Source organism: Cyanistes caeruleus, chromosome 1 (assembly GCF_971803275.1).
Source record: "Cyanistes caeruleus chromosome 1, bCyaCae1.hap1.1, whole genome shotgun sequence".
In the NCBI taxonomy this organism is placed as follows: Eukaryota; Metazoa; Chordata; class Aves; order Passeriformes; family Paridae; genus Cyanistes; species Cyanistes caeruleus.
This window is the reverse complement of record NC_141701.1, coordinates 40,213,110-40,231,135: the sequence shown is the minus strand read 5'-3', so window position 1 is coordinate 40,231,135 and position 18,026 is coordinate 40,213,110. Positions and strand designations below refer to the sequence as shown.

General features: G+C 33.7%; 1 protein-coding gene across 4 annotated transcripts in view; it reads right to left on the bottom strand.

Annotated features, from left to right (window-relative positions):
• Positions 1-1,363: 1,363 nt before the first annotated feature.
• The window catches only part of RB1CC1 (RB1 inducible coiled-coil 1), a 70,065-nt gene continuing 53,402 nt past the window's right edge, over positions 1,364-18,026 (bottom strand). For 2 of the 4 annotated variants that reach the window (XM_086888265.1, XM_086888275.1), the window contains exons 16-24: positions 14,370-14,529; positions 12,065-12,173; positions 11,704-11,944; positions 10,100-10,151; positions 9,017-9,064; positions 5,974-6,032; positions 4,095-4,231; positions 2,504-2,574; positions 1,364-2,340 (exon numbers count right to left, since the gene is read on the bottom strand). In XM_086888265.1, the coding sequence (XP_086744391.1) occupies positions 2,263-2,340; positions 2,504-2,574; positions 4,095-4,231; positions 5,974-6,032; positions 9,017-9,064; positions 10,100-10,151; positions 11,704-11,944; positions 12,065-12,173; positions 14,370-14,529 (955 nt within the window). In that variant the 3' untranslated portion in view covers positions 1,364-2,262. The remainder of the gene's footprint in view (positions 2,341-2,503; positions 2,575-4,094; positions 4,232-5,973; positions 6,033-9,016; positions 9,065-10,099; positions 10,152-11,703; positions 11,945-12,064; positions 12,174-14,369; positions 14,530-18,026) is intronic. The other 2 variants (XM_086888281.1, XM_086888287.1) reach the window with 1 other exon arrangement.

Genomic DNA, 18,026 nt, shown 5'->3' with positions numbered 1-18,026 from the left:
TTGGAAGAACTTGATTGACAACACATCCTTTCCCTCCATGGAGAAAATTCATGAAAATGAAAAACATTTCACATATCTTTGAAGTAGACTAACAAAAGAGTGGGGTTTTATGTTACAGCACTGGATTGCCCCACCCCTTGCTACACAGACTCATTGCTGCTATTCAAGGAATACCTGCCCTCCCAGAAATGGAAGCATTCAGTGCCTCTTAGCAAAGCCTGATGGCTTCCAAGACATAACTAATCCCTGGAAGACTTACAATATTCACAGCAGTAGTATCTGAGACTGGGAAAGTTTTGTCAATGGGTAAAAGACATCAGGACTTCTAAACATTTGGCATATTAGAAGAAATGAGTCATAGTATATGTGCAACTTAAACCACTTGCGACTCAATGAACAAGAGTGCACCAAATTGCAGACAGAACTGAATTCCTGTTTAGCTGAAGGTGAAAACTTCAATGATTAAAAAAAAAAAAAATTGCACCATGGGTTGTTTCTTTGGCTTGCCTTTTTTATGCATTAAACCTGTCCTATAGATGTATGCTATTTGTATGTAAACATTTGACATTGGGCACTACTCAACTATGGTAACACTATTCTTGAAGAACAGGGCACATTTGAAAATTAATTTTAAGAAGTCAGTACATCAACTAGTAAATTTAACAACCAGGTAAGAATGCAACTTGATGAAATGACATTCTGTTTTCCACAGAAACTCTTCCAGATTTATTTGATGAAAGATATGATACAGTTACAAGCCCATGCATTTCATAAAAACCTTAACTTAAAATTTTTTTGGAACAAGATTTTAAATAAAGCATTTACAGATGTTTCTGGGTATTCAACTGGACTGGTTAGTCTCGAGAAGTATTATTTGCAACATATGAGCAGAAGCACTGAGATTTTCATGTGGTTCTTTCTTTATCTCTTCCACTCCACACCTGAAGATAAATCACAGCTGAATAACTTTATGGATTGAATCCTAGGCATAAGCTCATAGCTGAACTCATAATTTCACTTCCCACTGGCTACACATTCATAGTACATCTCTTTTATGCTGTTATTAAAAATAAAATAAATAAGGCTACATTTTAAAAATGTAGACAGTATAACTACTAAAAAAATGTCCTTTATCTATTTAATATGCTGACAAAATTAAAATTTCTGTCTACTTAAACTCATTTTTACGATTACATGGTAATTCTTGTAATTCCCAAATGATTTTGAAAATTACATCTCATAGAAAATTTGGGTACTCCTATGTAATGAAACCGCTGGAGAAATTGCAGAGAAGATGCAACAGATTAACATGAAATAAATACTAGAGATAGCATTTAAAAGGCACACAAATACTTCAAACACATACAGTTTCAAATCTTTATTGTTTTAAAATTCTACATGTCTTTTACAATTACAATAATTTGTTACTTAAATGACTCTTGTATGGTTAATGTACAATGAGTTTTTTCCTGAAACTCAACCATGAAATACAATTTCATCAATATGATTTTTCTAAATAGATTAATACAAGACTTCTGTTTTGCTGGGAAGAACTAGTGCTTCACCTTGAATAAACGGCACAGGTGTCTTCCCTTCAGAATCTGTGTGATCAATCCATCGAAAGTGCTTTTGAAGATTGCAGATCTAACTGTGACTGATTTTCCAAATCAGCCCATCAAATTACAAAGGTTTTTTTTTAACATTAAAGAGCATTTTCATGTAATGAAACAAGCTGCAGTAGTTATTTTTATTCATCTACTGAGGCAAACTCATGTTGAAGAAAAATTATATGATTATCTGCATGCAATGAACACCCTCTTTAAATAGTTGATGAATTTTACACATATAAAGAATCTGTTAAAGAGTGCAAGTACTTTGATAATGATTTCACAAAAGGACATATGCTGGTAATAATGGTAACTAACATTTAACATCTAAATACAAGCTAATGTATATTTAACAGGCAATTAACATGGCAAACAAACCATGTTTCATGTGGCTGCCCTTCAAGAAAATGAACTCATTTGGTCCACACTCTTAAAGTTATCTGGGTAAAAAAATTGAAGCAGTTAGGGCCAGAGTTTTTGATGAATTTCTTGTTCCTAAAATGTCACCTGTTAAAAAGTAAAAGCAGTACATCAATGACGTATCTTGTCACATGACCTCAGTATAAAAAGATGGCCTGGTATTTGGAGCGATGAACGAGCACTGAAGGACAAGTCAAAAAAGAATGGAGACAGAATGAACCAAAACTTTGTTGTGTTATACTTTCTTGTTCCATGGTACTGCTTTCACTCTGTAGAATTTTGTACCCAAAGGAACTTTGAATCTGTTTTGTGCCTACAAAAAAAGAAAAAAAAATTAAAAGGTGGAATTATTCTGCTGATATCTGTATTTTCATCTAAGTTCTTATGCAGAAAGAATTTGTCACAACTGTTAAAAATACTAAAATTTACTTTCTTCTCTATGAATCACAGATGATTTCTCATTACTATTTTCTTACCTTTTTTGCCTGGCAATATTCCTTTTCCATCACTTTTCCTAGCACCCAAGGTCGCCTAGATGCACCCGACGCTAAAGAGAAAATATATTTAAGATTTTGGATAATGAACTACAGGTACCAGGATACTACATGATATTTTCATTAAAAGCAGATTTTTTTAAAAAAAAATTCAGTTTAAATAAACGAACAAACACTAAGTAAGGTCAGGTTTAACCGCAACATTTTGGTGGCCCTTAGTACAATAATTTGCAGTACCTAGGCCAACACCAATTTTAACCTATCACAAATACAGCTAGTGTTCTGAATTTCATTTTCCCCGCTCCCCTGTTGCAGGAATAGAATCAAGACATGGTTTCCTGAAGCAGTGAGACACAGACAATGTGTCCCTGAGGCAACTGGTAAGTCTTGGTGTTTGTTTCACGTGCAGTTTTCTCCAATTAGAGATTAACTCTGTTCAGGAATTGGTCAGGAGCAGAGCAAGCTAAGTCCATTTGAAAATAGGTCAGTGAATTAAGTACTCACAATAACATACAAACTGACATGGCTTTTACTTTATATATGTAAAAACCCAGTATTTCACACAGCTATGTATGCACTAGTAATGCCATAGTTCAGAATACATCACATCTGGAAGTAAGACAGGCATTTTTCCCTTATGTTTCACAGATGACACATAACACAGATCCTTCAACAAATTCAGAATCCAGTTAGAGCTTAGTGGTCTTCTCAAGACAATTATTCAAGATCTATCATCTTTCACTGTAACTGCAATCTAGAGTGAGTCTGCTCAAGGAAATTATTTGACAGCTTGTGACATGCAATAACACAGAAACTTTCACTGAAAAGTTGGAATTAATACAGATTTTCTTTTGATGAATATTCTTAGATGTTTTTATAAAGTTTGGAACACAGGTGGGTTTGCAAAAAAAATATATGATTGTTTAAAGAGATTTCCATGAATCCATTTCATGTAGCTCATGGTTTAGTGCAAACCATTTTTATTTTTCCTCTTTTAAAAAGATTTCAATTAAACCAAGTTTAGATAGCTGTCAAAAAAAAGCCAATAAAAAGCCTTGAAAATCATGGAAGAAAAAAAGTAAATGTGTAATCGACTTGAACATAAAGAAAGAAATACAGATAGTCTTCCCTGAAAATTTATAATAGATACCATTTTAATTTGGTGCAAAAACGATGAACAAAAATATTGCTTGCAAATTCACATATATTGTTGTCTACATTTTTTTATTTATTATTTATACTGAGTAGTTAAAGCAGCCTGATGGGAATATTAACATACTCTGTGTGTGTACCAAATTGGCATATTCTCTTTTTTTTTTCAGCTTACTTTGAAGATGCAGATATTTTTCCCTACTTTTCCAAGATATCAACATTATATAAAATTTTAATTAAAAATGTTCTGCCTTGAAAAATATTTTGAATCAGAACAAGTAGCAAAAGCTACAAAGATAGCTGACAACTACTACATGCCTCTTGTATTTATCACATACTTATAAAAATCATTCACTGTTAGAAAGTTAAGAGTTTCAGTAGTAAGTTGAGATAATAATTAGAAAAAAAATCTGACACTTACCACACTCACCTGGTTTGAGATCCAATGCAGCAAGGGACTCTGAGTGCAAGAAATATAAGGTTGGACTGACAGTAAACAACACATAGTTGTCATGCCTTTCATCCAAGATAATGAGAACCAAATCGCCAACCTGAAAACTGGGAGAAAAATAAAATCACAGAACTTAACTAAAAAAAGCACAGAAGCTTAAAACTACAATAATTATACTACATTTTTTCACCCCATGCACTTCGTGAGACAGACTAAACTGAACAGCAGCAGACATTTCCACTTGCTACACCAACTCATATACATTTCCTATTTTCTGAAGTCAACAAAAACAGGCTATCTTTAAAAAGCATTTTTGAATGTAGACCCATCAGCTCAAATTATTTTTCTCAAAAGAACTGTCGGTTTTGCTTTAAAATATAATTAGAAGTACCTAATTAAATGCTAATGTTTCGATTTTGTATTATTTTTATTCGCCAGTACTTAAGGTAACCATCACTGTAGTGGTTTAACAAGCATTCTTTTATTCTTTTAAACTGATGCAAATTTGAACACAGAAAAATACAGCACAAACATTTATGCAGCTTTCCATCTTAAAATTGTAAGCACAAAAGACAAAGAAGGGATGACGAGTTCATCTGTGACCAAATGATGAAAAGCCAAAAAATACTGTGGTGACTGTACGGAAAAAGTTTAACAACTCTGCTTCTTCCTGACACCAAGGTAACATGAGAAGCCAACAAGTTCTCATGTGAAGTTACAGTAACAGAATTCAAAAAACAACTTCTGTCTCCAAACTTCTTGCTCCACAGTGTGAAGTGTTGCAAGTAAATTATTTACCCATTAATGAAATGAAGTCTAAAATAGCTACAAATTAAGCATTAGATTGTGAGGGAGTCTAAGAATAAATATTACTACTCCTCTGTGGATGAGGAAATGCAAAGGAAAGTGAAAAACTTCTCCATAGAAGGAGACTACAGATACACAGTCAATTGAGTAATTAAAGTTATCATCTTTAAAGTTCATTTTTGAATTAAATAAACATTACTCCAAGCTTTTCTGGACTCCAAGCCTGGACTTACTATGAAGACAGGCTACACTGACTTAATATCTCTACTGGACAGACAAATTCTTCTTGCATACCATTTTCCTCCTCAAAAACTACCAAACTACTTGTGACAATTTTCAGATGCTAGAGGGAAAAAAAACAATCCTTCACCTGCTGATCTTGTTACAGCAAAAATTGAAAATTGGTGTAATTCAGAAAACATTAACAGAAAAATCTGGGCAGGTTTTCTTTCTCAAAAGATTTTTTTATATTACTCAAGTAATTTATAAGCCTAATATTAATTAGGAAGTTGTCTGTATCTTTCACATTTTACAAGAATACTTTTTCCAGCAACAATTCTACATGCAGCTGCTAATAGATTGATAATACCTAACAAAATGTTTGAGATAATTTTATTTAATTCTGTTAAGAGTAAGACAAGAACTTTGAAGATATCAGGAAGGTAAGAATTTTCTTGAAATATAATAAAGCACAATGCATATTCAGGATGAATAGACTTCCTTTTTCTTAGCATGACTTCAAGGTTACAGATAAACAAAGAAGTAATCTAATCGCCTCAGAGAATTCTAAAATCCCATGAAGTACAGAATTCAAGAAAGTCACTGACACAGAATTCAAAAAGACCATTTTATTGTTTATAAAGAGGTTTTATAAAATCTGATTTATGCTCAACTGGGTTTGTTCAATAGCTGATGGCTAAATTATAGTGATCTATGCATCTTTTCACCACAAAGCAAGTACAGAAGAATTGTGACATTAACTACACACTTATTTTATTGAAAACATATCCATCTGTTTATATGAAAATTAACATGTACTTACTCTCTAATTGCTATTTTTTCAGAATGTCTTGACGATACTGACGACATGCTTTGGGACATCTATAAAAAAAGAGAAAAGCTTTAAAGTCCTGGCAAGCTATGATGAAATGTACATTGCAGAACACGGCAAGAAGATTTTTCATTGATTTAAAATAGTGCCTAGTCTTGCAGATTTTATATTCATTCAGAAAACCCACCACACTTTTATCATCCTGTTCTGTAGTGGGTTTGGTTGGTTGTGATTTGGGTTTGATTATTGTACTTTATTTTTTTAATAGCTACCTTTGATTATAGAAGTTCCTGCATAACTAACTTCTCCCTCATTATTTAAAATTAAGAAGGGCTTTTCATATTCATGCCAGTGAAGATTTATTCTGGGCATACACAAGACCTATGATAAAACTGTCCATTCCAACAGAGGAGTCACTGGCACTAGAAAAGGCTGATGAGAGAACACCATAGAGTGAACATGTTTATTACAATTCAACTCCAGATGTTGAGCTCAACACAGTCTCTCAATTTTTCTATGAACTGGCACAAAATCTAAAGTTTATTGTAATCAATAGGGCAGCACTCCCTGGAACAAAACTGGAGTCAGATTTACTAAGACCAAACAAAGGTTCAATTCTGTAAGGTTTTGGACATAAGGATTATCTCCTATATGTATATTTGCCATTAATTCTGTTTAAATTAATATAACACTGACACATGGACCAACTTCAATAGGACAAAAAAGACTTAAAAATAAATATAAGTGCACACAAAGTTTCTACAATAACTGTGATAACAAGAAATGACAATGGGTAATTAATGCTACTTCTATCTCCAAAGGAATACCTATCCCACATGCAGGAAGTAGCTGGAGAAGCTGTTCAGATGTAAATGTATCAGTTCCACTATCATCTGGTAACATCTTTACAAAAGACAATTCATAATTGCTCCACAGAAACTCTGTCTAGAGGTCCTGCAGATTTTCCATCCATTCCTATTTCCTGAACCATTTATACATGCTATTCAAATCTAGATTGCTCACACTTGAAGTTTAATATGTGATTTTTCAGCTGTAACTCAAATATTGTTCCCTACAGCGAATTTCCTTACTATTGTTAATCTTGCCCCCTGCCTTCCACTGAGGCAGTACCATCCTCTGTCTTCATATGAGCTTGAAACCTATTCACAGCTCATTTTCTTTATTTCTTCAAAGAATGGGTCCAAATTGAATGCAGTATATCACAGAAAGCTCTCAAATTCTGATGACACTTTCAGCAGTTTTCTTTAAAGGATCCAACTTTTTGTTTGCTTTTTCAGAGGCTATCTTTCCTTCTTGAAAAAGCTGCAGCTAATATGAGATCTATCAAATTTGCTTAGACTGTTCATGAAAGTGTTTGAGAGTTCTCTTCTGATACACAGATCTGATAATTTCTTGCTGTTTTTTAAAACTGGAACAAGTGTTAAATGAAAACACAAAGTATCTTGATTTCTGTATTTTTTCTTAATTTCTAACTTCAATAAAAACAGTACAAATTATCATGTTGAGAATAATATTAAAACCTAGTAAGGAAGGTTTTAGGAATACAATTGTAACAACCTTTTTAGAGAAGAAATAGTTTCCTTTCTCAGTAATTCATTTACTTTAACAAAAATCCTGCAATAACATTCTAAGTATTAAAAGGATTTCCTTTTTGTTCCTTGCAGAAGTAACCCACAAGTTCTTCTTCAAAAGCCAGTGACCTATGAAGATTTTCTTATTCACACAGAATGCCTTCTGAGCTCCTTATCTGAAGTATCTCAATAGAAATAAACATTGGTATTTAATGTTAGTGTTGATGTGTATTTCAGTTTTAGAAGTGCATTTAAAAGAGGGGGAGAGGGAAAGAAGGATGAAGAGGCAAGTAACAAACTTACCAATGTAAAACTTATTTTATAAGTAAGGAGCTGAAAAGATATGAAGTTCCTATGTCCATTTAGAAACCAAATTTGAATCGCTTTAGAGAGCAATGAACTGCTAATTTCTCCTACATAGCTTTGTATTAATCATAACAAGAATAACCTTCTATTTATCTTGTACACAGTGTTTCTTCAATTTTATTTCACTTTAATACAACAAGAGATCAAGAGTTTTATTCAAGAAATTTACAGAGCAGTTTAGAAAATTGCCCAGGTCTGTTTTAAGTTTTATTGTAAAAACTACACTTAAATAAATTCTGTGTACTTCACTGGCATTATAAATTAAAAATAATCCTTTAAAAATTATACTTTTTAATGTCTTGGAATCCTTTCTTACACCTGATATGAACATAGCTTTTCACCACACAGATATCAGTTCCTACTAAACTCCAAGGTATCACCTTGTCCTTTAAAGAAAGTATGATCGTCATGGCCAGTCCAACCAAAGGATGTGCCCGTTTCCCATACACTCAGGAATCTTTTTAAGAGTTAAAATTGAGACCTGCTAGCAAGGATAAAGTGGGAATAAATAAAAGAGAATTTATACTACAGGACACAAGGGTTCTTTGTCACTAAGTTATTTTTCCTTCCATAGGCATTTATTGTATTTGAGCATTTCATAGGGTAGCTGCCTGCATTTCCAGCTGCTAGGCAGAATTACAGTTTCACACCTTACAAAGCTGGCAGGTGCAGTTTTCCCAAAACAATCTGTAACTTATTGTTTACACTCCCAATTGTGATTAAAATGCAGGCATATTTATATTTTTGTAAACTGGCCTTCAATCTAGTGCTGCTGCAAACTGAGTCATGGTGCCCTGGAAATTAATACCCCCTTACCCCAGCTCTGGATGGTCTGTGTTTTTTTGGGAAGAAGTCTCTCTCCTATCCTGTGAATGTTTTTCCATGAGAAGACTAAGCTCAGGTACCTCTGGAAGACTATCAGGTTGCCTATTTACCACTTGCCTTAGCACTTAAAATATTTTTTTAATTAATATAAAAATTAATATAAAAAATTCTTAGATTTTAACAAACTTAACATTTTTAAGCTTTTCTTATTTTTTCATGAGGCTTAAAAAGTGGACTGCTCAAATACTTACCAATCTCTGATTTAATCTCTTATTTTCCTCTTCTTTCAACTGCAAAGTCTGAAAGAAAATCTTAATCTGATTAACTGGATAATATATACAGTACAAAAATTTTTTAAGAAGTTCTGATATGACTAGAGCCCAAATACTTGTACAATACTGCTAAAACAATTATCAAAGCATCTTTTGAACAGACATGCACAAAAACCCTTGAAGTATAGTAATGATCTTAGTGCTCCAAACCCCACTGCTAAGATTTTACCTCCATACTCATACTTTTTCTTTCCATTAGAAAAACATGTCAATGATAGAACAACAAAAGAAATGTAATGTATTACTAGGTTATAGTTTCTACCCATGACAAATCCTTTGTAAACAGACGACAGAAAAAAGTATGTATGTGCTTATAGTCAGAAACATCCAGGCAGTTGCATCATACAGTGTCACAATCCCTTAACAGAAAGCATTTCTGTTCTTTATTTGGTCCCAAATTTTAGTCCATGTGATCCTAGAAAGCTGGAAGCTAACAACACCCTTTTTTCTTTATAAAAAAAATCAACTTTAAAAAGACAACTGAGATGAAATTAGATATGACAGGATACTTAAAAATTACTAGAATCTGGAATACTCCAGTATAACCACCAGGGGTTAATCTCGCATTTTATCAAGAATATAGCCTATGAGGAGAAATTACCCATTTTCATGAGAAACTGGTAAATCCATCTTAAATCCTGTTCAGCTGTTTTGTATGCCTTAATTAGAAAAAGACTTTTTTTGGTAACTTTTCTTTCTACAGAAATTCTCTGGATCAAAAAGATCTGTCACTCCTAAAAAGTATTGCACCTGAGCCACTCATATTAAAGCCTACATAAATGTAACAAAGATAGGCCAAGAGCAATGTTTTAATAGTTATTTTGAATTTCTTCAGTGAATTACATGATCCAAGAGTACAATGGAAAAACATTCCCTGAAATAATATTTATAATCCTTGCAGACACCATATAGCATCAGAGCATATAACTGACCACAGCAATTTCACATGTACATATTTTTGAGTACTTAGTTAACACTTAACCTCACAAACAATCTACTCACTCTTTCTAACAACATTATCCTCTGCTTTTCTTCAGACATATGAAGATTTTCGCTAAAAGAGAAAGAAAACGGACAGGTTAAAAACTAACTTTTTTTAATCATCAAAAATTGTCTTTTCTGCACCTACCTGCCATCTTTACTCAGTGAAGAATGTTATATATTTGCTAGCACAGAGGGAACAGCATAGAAAGACACATTAGGAATTGGCATTGGTATTTCTGGTTGGTGTTATGGATTTTTTTTTTCCTTTTCTTTAGACCAAGGAGGTTTTTTGTTGCAACAAGCCAGTGAATTTTCAGCCAGTGATTAGTTTAGCAAGCTACATGAGGGCATTTCTTGGTATTTTACATGGTTTTCAAGAACACCCGAATGAAAGATACAGCCCCACATGCTTTGACAGTTAATCCCTGATATTGCAATTCAGCTCTCTTATGTCCCATAGCTCAAAGGCTACTGGAGAGTAGTCTGAAGTGCCCTCTCTGGTAGACACTTAATGTGAACACTCTAGTTGTTGCCATTCATCTGTGGGATAAACTGAGCACTGGGGCATGATAAAATAATACTAACATCCCAAGTAATTTCTTAAGAAAATAAACAGTAATTCCTAAAGCAGTTATAATGTACTTTAAAAGAAGTTTAATAGAGAAGACACAATGTGTTTTCTAGTTCAAACTGATTTGGTTGAGAAAATGGACAAGTTTTGGGATGAAACATGCTATAAATCCAATCAAAATACTTAGTAAATAAAACAGATTATAATTAAACCACAGTAATCATTATTTCATTTCACTTAAAAGGCTGTTTAGCTCTCATGTAATGGGAAGCAGACAACAGAAAAATGTAAAAGTTTCTGTCTGATCATACACTGAGCCACCATTTCTTTGTTCACAAGCTCAGCTTAATTTTTTTTTGTACATGTTTTGAGAGTGCAGGACTAGAATGATTACTATAAGAAACAGCTCTTTTTCTAAAGACAGGGTACTTCATTGTTTTATTACAAGTGCAAGCTTAGTATGGCAAGGACAAACTGTTTTCATCTTCACTTCCACCAAGCTGTTTAGTGCTCTGGGTATGTGATTTTGGGATAGGCAGCATCGGTTGAGATGGACACTGACTAAAGCCAATGTAAGTACATCTGACAATTCTGCTCTTGTTCCTTTGGTAAAAACCTTGTTCCTCTTGTTGGTTCTCAGTCAGGTTTCTGTGAAAGGCATGGAGGAAAAGCCTGGGGCTCTTTAAAATGCTACTGGCATGAGAGACTGTTCAAAAGATGTGTCAGTAATATGCAGCCTCCCAGCTCATTCACCATTATAGTTTTCCTTCTGTTTGACTTACATTTTGTATACTTAGGTATATTCTTTTATGTCATGATTGTGGGGTCAAGTTTCACCTTGAAGCTGCATACTTCAAAGTCATCAAACCCACCCATTCCTAATGATTGTGACACCACAATTCTATACATGTGTATGTTTAAAAGAGTATTTTCAGGAAGAGCATCAAAGGCAGGAGAAGAGTTAAACATGCTCATCTGTACTTCCCAAGAGCACGCATTTCCAGAATGAGAGCATGCTTTGTGTATTTCTAGTCTAAGGCCCCATACTTACTGCACAGCCATCATACTGGTTTCCATCGTGGAGTCCATTCTCCCCTCAGCCCCAAAGTCAGCAACTAATCTGTCTGTGTCAGTGGGCACATCAGCTGCACAGGCTCCACAAACTTCTGATGCTGCTGCTAAGTAGGTTGATGGAGAAAAATTACTACTTCTTAGTTTATTCACTTCTTCTTCAAGCTTCTTCTTCTCTTCAAGTAAGCGAGCTCGATCTTCAGAAAGTGTTTCAATCAAATCTGTGACACAAATAAACAGAATTTCTTCGAATTACAGCAGCACTAAAAATCAAAACCAATCTGCAAAGAATGGAATAGTCCTATTAGAAAAGATGAGTACTTCTTCAGAACTTTGCTTACCCTTATCTTTTTCTTGCTGCTGTGTAAGCACTTTTAACTTGTCACTAAGATCATTAATTATGTTTTCTTTTTTCATTTTCTCTCTTGCCAGAACAGTGTTAAAGTTGGTCTGAAAACAGAAAGGAAGTATTACTGACATAAGGAATTACTGTAAAAAAAAAGTAATTCAAAACAGTACAAAAGACAACATGCATTTCCATTTTCTACGTTGCAATTAAACAAGAAATGAAAACTTTTCTACTCATTGCTTTGGTGAAGAGACAAAATGCCAGTACATTTCATTATGTTCGTCTGTAAAATTTTTTTGCAATTAATTTTATTTTTAACCCACTCATTCCCTTAAGCCTGATATATACAAGTAGTGCAATAATAAATAATTAGAAAAAATAAGTTGTTTTTTCTTTAAATATACTACTTTATATTCCAGTTAATGTGAAATAGTTGAATGTTCTATATTTAAAAGTTACTTGAAGGTTTCAAATTATTGAGATATAGTTGAACTGCATCCAGATATGTTACACACAATGAAAAAGAAAACTACCATTATCAATACACTGTAAACTGAATTAAAAATATATTTCAAGTCATGCATTAATTCTTCAGTTAATTATTGCAAAAGATACACAGCAATCCTAGTTAATAGCTTGAATAGGTGAACATAAAAAGAGGTCTCAGTACCAGTCTTCAGTACCAGACAAATCTTTCCACTTCCTCAATCCTTCTACTGATAATTGTGCCCTTTTACTCTTAAGGGTGCTGCTGAAGAGACAGACAAAACCTACCAACAACCATCTATTAAAAGGATATTTCATATTAATTTTATTTTTTCTGTGAATCTGAAGATTGTCTTGATATACAATCATATACAATGATATGCCTATCAACTCTCAGTCTTAAAATGCAAACTATTTGGTGAGCTACACACCTTACATAGGGCACAGCAGCCTTTGTTATATATATTTGTTGTTTGCATAACAAAACTCTCTCACCACAAGCATAAGTGACACCTCAAAGGAAACTTCACAGAGGAAAGAAAACAAAACCCAAAACAGACAAAGGCAAGGCTAAGTACCCAAAATATTCAGTAATCGGCAGAGCCAGTGCAGTAAACTGTCAGCACTGACTGATACACCATTTTTCTGGGTTTGGGGTATTTGTTTGCTTTGGTTGGGGTCTTTTTTGGGAGGCAGACTGGTTGTTTGTTGTTTTTTATAAAAGTTCCAGCTTCCCCTGGAATTTGCTGTCAATGCCTCAGAAACTTCCCTTCCATGCTGTGCTGCAAAAATGAGGAATACTATTAGATAATCAGGAAAATGGAATACTAAGGAGTACTGTGGTTGAAAAATAAATCCAATGATTACCAATATAGGAAAAATTCCCTATTAGATTTACTAACTTCAGTATTAATGCTTGTAGCCCAATTGCAATAATACTTTCTTCTTTATAGCCATCTGCAATTTTGTGTTCCCTGCACCAAGTGATTCATAGCATGCATTCACCAAGCTGGCTGATCACCACCCTTGTCTCTTTGTCCTTATTTGATCCTGCCACAGCTACAGTAAGAAGTGCTTAAAACAGAAAATCCTTTCTCGGTGTTTAAATGCAACAAAGCTGCAGATAATAGCTATTACTAACAGAGATTTAAGAACTCAAGACTCATCTATATAAACTAAGAGGCTCAAGATGTTTTGAAAGGAAAAAATATGTATACAGATATGGATACAGATGTAAAATATTAATCCAGTGCAATGTGATTTTTTATCAAGATAAGAAGTACACAGAGGTTTCAAGTTTACTATGTAAAATGAAACATACTTTGTTTGAACCTTGAAATGCAATATATATCTAATCTTTGAACCTCAAAACATCACCAGCCCATGGTAATAAACTTTAAAAGCTGGTAAACAGCAATGTAAATCAATTAGTATTTCAAATAATTAATTTAGTGTTGTCCACAGATTTTGTAATACCTGGTATCTTTCTGCAGTTAAAGAGATGAACGAATATAAATTCCATGCACTTGAGCAAAAGAAGTCACAAAAACTGAATCTGGACTGGCAGTTGTTTGGTAATTGGTTTGGCCTTTTGTTTCTTTTTCCAGTAGGGCTTTTTTTTTGTTTCTTTGTTTTGTTCTTTTTAATGCTTAAATGTTTGATTCCACTAACACATCATATCCTGGTTTCAGATAATCACACAAGTTTAGAATGTGGAAGTGTTAGAGAGCAAAGGAGAAAATCATACTCTAACTTCAAAGCAGCGAAAGAACACAATTGTCATGGGAGCAAAAATATTTAAAAATCTTTACCTGCTGCTCTGCAGTGAGAGATGTTCTGATGTTCTGCATTTCTTCATTCTTTCTTTTCTCTTGTTCTTCAAGTTGCTCCAAGAACTTCATTTTTTCTTCCTGAAGCTTCTCCTGAAGTTCAGCGACTAAGTTTGACTCAGCAGATGATTCAGCAGGAGGACTTAAAAGAAAATGGTCAGGCTTTAAACGTGCAGCATATACCAAGCCCCACAAGATATGAAATAAGCACACACCAAAAAAAGTCAGATGATCATTTTGAGACATTATTTCTGAAATATTTAATAAAGACTATATTACAAATAAGCCATTACTAACTTCAATTCTACTTTTTCTTCATAAGCATCTCACCAATTCTTACTCTTGGGAATTCTGTGTTTTTAGTGCAGTACGCTGGCTGTAACTTCGAAGTTTTGTTGTGGGGGAGGACTTTTGTTTATAATTTTACTAATGTAACAGAAAGTATTGAAAGTTGTAAAAAAGAATAAACAACTATCAACTTCACAAAGATACTTAGTATATCAAAATACAAAGCCTTCAGAAATATCACATAAGGAAAACAATTCAGCAGTTAATCTGATGCTGAGGAATCCAGATGTGAAATTCGAAACTCTGGACTGCAGAATCTGGAGGACAGCAGTAATGATCATAAAGGAAGGAAACCATCAGTAGTCACAAAGGCAGGAAGGATAATGACCTAAAATGGTTTTTTGAAACAATGTTACATAGGCCAAGTATTTTTCACTACTGAAGCAAAAGCTAACTACACTCTTCTGTTTCTGTTTTGGCTTGAGTTATCAAGAACCCCCCTGAAGAACTTTAAAATAGTGAAACCCCTTTGTTGGGCAACAACTGTAAAAAGTTGCATTAAAGTTGCATTATTTTCAATTTCCACTATTCATCTGCACCAGAATGATATTTAAACCATATTGATATTAAAATTAATCATATTTAAACCCAAAGCTCTTAGCTGAACTAAACCAAAGCAGGAATCATCTGCCTCTCAGATGGGTTGCCTGGACTACTGTTTGCAAAAGACAGCCAAGTAAAGGATATTTCTGTTCTGCAAAGGATGCTAGCACATTACCAGTTTTTATAACTCATTACCGTACCAGGAAGTAGGTTTAAATATTTAACCCAAAAAGGTCTGATCAACTACAACAACAGTGACAATGCCTAACTGTATTGTTTTCAAGGTACCAAAAGCACATATCTTCAGATTGGGATTTCTTTCAAAGCAAACATTTGCACTGCTCTAAGATGACGAAGGATGTACTTAACAATACTGCTGCTGATCTACTACATGGGCATATACTGAATATACAAACTATTATGCAGCAGTTAAGCACTCAAAAAGCCCATAAGAAGCTTTAAATAAAAGAGCTCTGAAAGCCAACTGAAGTTTTTGGAGTGGCTAAACAGCCTCTGACATTCTAGAAGTCACAAGTAAAATAAGCAGAGAAAAGAAAGTCAGGAAACACTCAGACAAATCTTTTTTTGTGCCACTGAGAAAACATTTTTGTGACAGATTAAATTTCCATTTACTTCTAAATGAATCTTAGCTAAGAGAGAGAGAGGACGTGGTCTGTGGAGAAGCTTCACTACTTATGCTGGTCTGACAGAAGTGGCTGGACAATACCAAGACTGGAAGATACCAAAGTAAGTCATTCCATCTTCAAACCATTCCCATCCTACTTTTAATGTTCTTTACAGTATTATAGGTATTTTAGCTAACCACAAAACTGTTTCAAAATGCTTAACAACAAATCATTAAAGTTATTGTGGTTTTCTCTACTGTTTTACACTACTACATAGTGCAGAAAGAGTAAATGGAACTAGAAATGCCTTGCAGTTTTATTATCTTTCCTACTAAAAATGACTTGATTTTCTGTCACATCAAACTACATTAATTTTTATACTGTGGTAATGCATGGGTAGCAAACATTTCTTTGTTATCATTAAATATTTTTGTAAGTTTCCATGGAAGTTCAAAAATTAAATTCCTGACACCACTGCAATACTCAGGTCAAATTTAACAATCCCTCACTCTGTCTCTACCTTTTGAATGAAAAATGTAACATTACTCTTGCAGAAAACAACAAACTTACAGTCACATGGCAAATAAAAGTTGTATTCTACCATTACAAGTTAACTGCTAAAGAATGAGTGAGGGTAACAGATCAACTTCAGTTACTTACAGCTTGGGGTTTGGGGAATTCAAAAATCAAACAACTAAATAGTGACTTTGAAATATCAGAACAGATTTACTTAACATACATGCCCTTCGGAGATAAAACACAGTATATCTTGATTCCTAAAGAAAAAAACCTGATACCAGAATAAAGGCATAAAAAGAAGCCTTAGGAGGCAAAATATATTTCTATGTCACACTAAAAATTAAATTACTTGACAGAATTTGTAAAAAACTAACAGAACTTCTCTAGATTAAAGCATATAATATTTCTTTGAAATACATTATCTGTTTTATCCAGTTTGGATAAGAATACACACAGCTGTGCACACAAGTTCAAATTTAAGTGTAGGTGGATTTTTAAAAAGTCTGATGACACAGCTACATCTTTTTCCTGTTGAGTCAAGTTCTTCAAATTTCTACAATGCATTAATACACAGAAAAGGAAAAGAATTCAGAATTTATCATTTTTCTTCTCATTTCACCATAATTCATTAAAAGAATATTTTCTTCAATTTAGAAGGGCTGTTCTTAAGTTTCATTATACCCCAATCTTAGTTCAAAGACGCAGTATTATCTTGATGCACTTCTTTATGCACTGACAAGCAAACACAGGCACTAACACAACATCACGTGATGATGGATTTGCTTGCATGTGAAACCCCTGAGGTAGCAGACAATTCCAATGAAGCAGATATTCCCATTTCCTTTGGACTATGCTGCTGGACTCTGCATGACCTCCCTTCTCCTACCCTTTTTTTTTTTAACAGTACATTGATATTCAAAATTTAAAAAGCTAACTTAAGTCTGTACTCAATTTTTGCAGTATTTTTGCTTTTATGTCTATTATGTCCATTTTAGTCATCTTTTCCCATTCACACACTTGGTATAGTCTAATACCTGGGGAAAAAATTCCTCTAAGATATGTTACAAATAAGATCTAACTGCTGCATTGATTCACACTACAAGAACATAAATGATAAATGCTAGCATTTAAAAAAAAAAATACTGTTGCTAAGCCTTAGTCACATTGAAAACTTCAACTATTTCCATTCTATAACAATATAATCTAGGCTGCTGGCAGACATTACAAACTCCTAAGTATGTAAGACACAAGAAGTCAGAAAGAATAATTCTATGCAATCTTGGCAAGGGAAAAATATATTTTTAGAATGGAAATCTCTGCAGAAATTAACGAAGAAAAATGGTGGTGTTAGGATATTCTTTAAGATTATGTTGCAACTTTTGTGTTTCATTATGAAGCTCAAACTGAAGACCCTGAAATACGTAGGTAGGGCAGCAAAAAATAATGAAAGTCCATCAAATCTGAATTTCAAGTAACTTGCTACTGTGGAAACACTCCTTCAACATGACTGAAACATAAAAACTTCACTGCTGTCCTGAAATAATCTTGTGTAACGTATTTTACAATCTTTGAGATTAACTACAGACCTGGGACCATCACTACC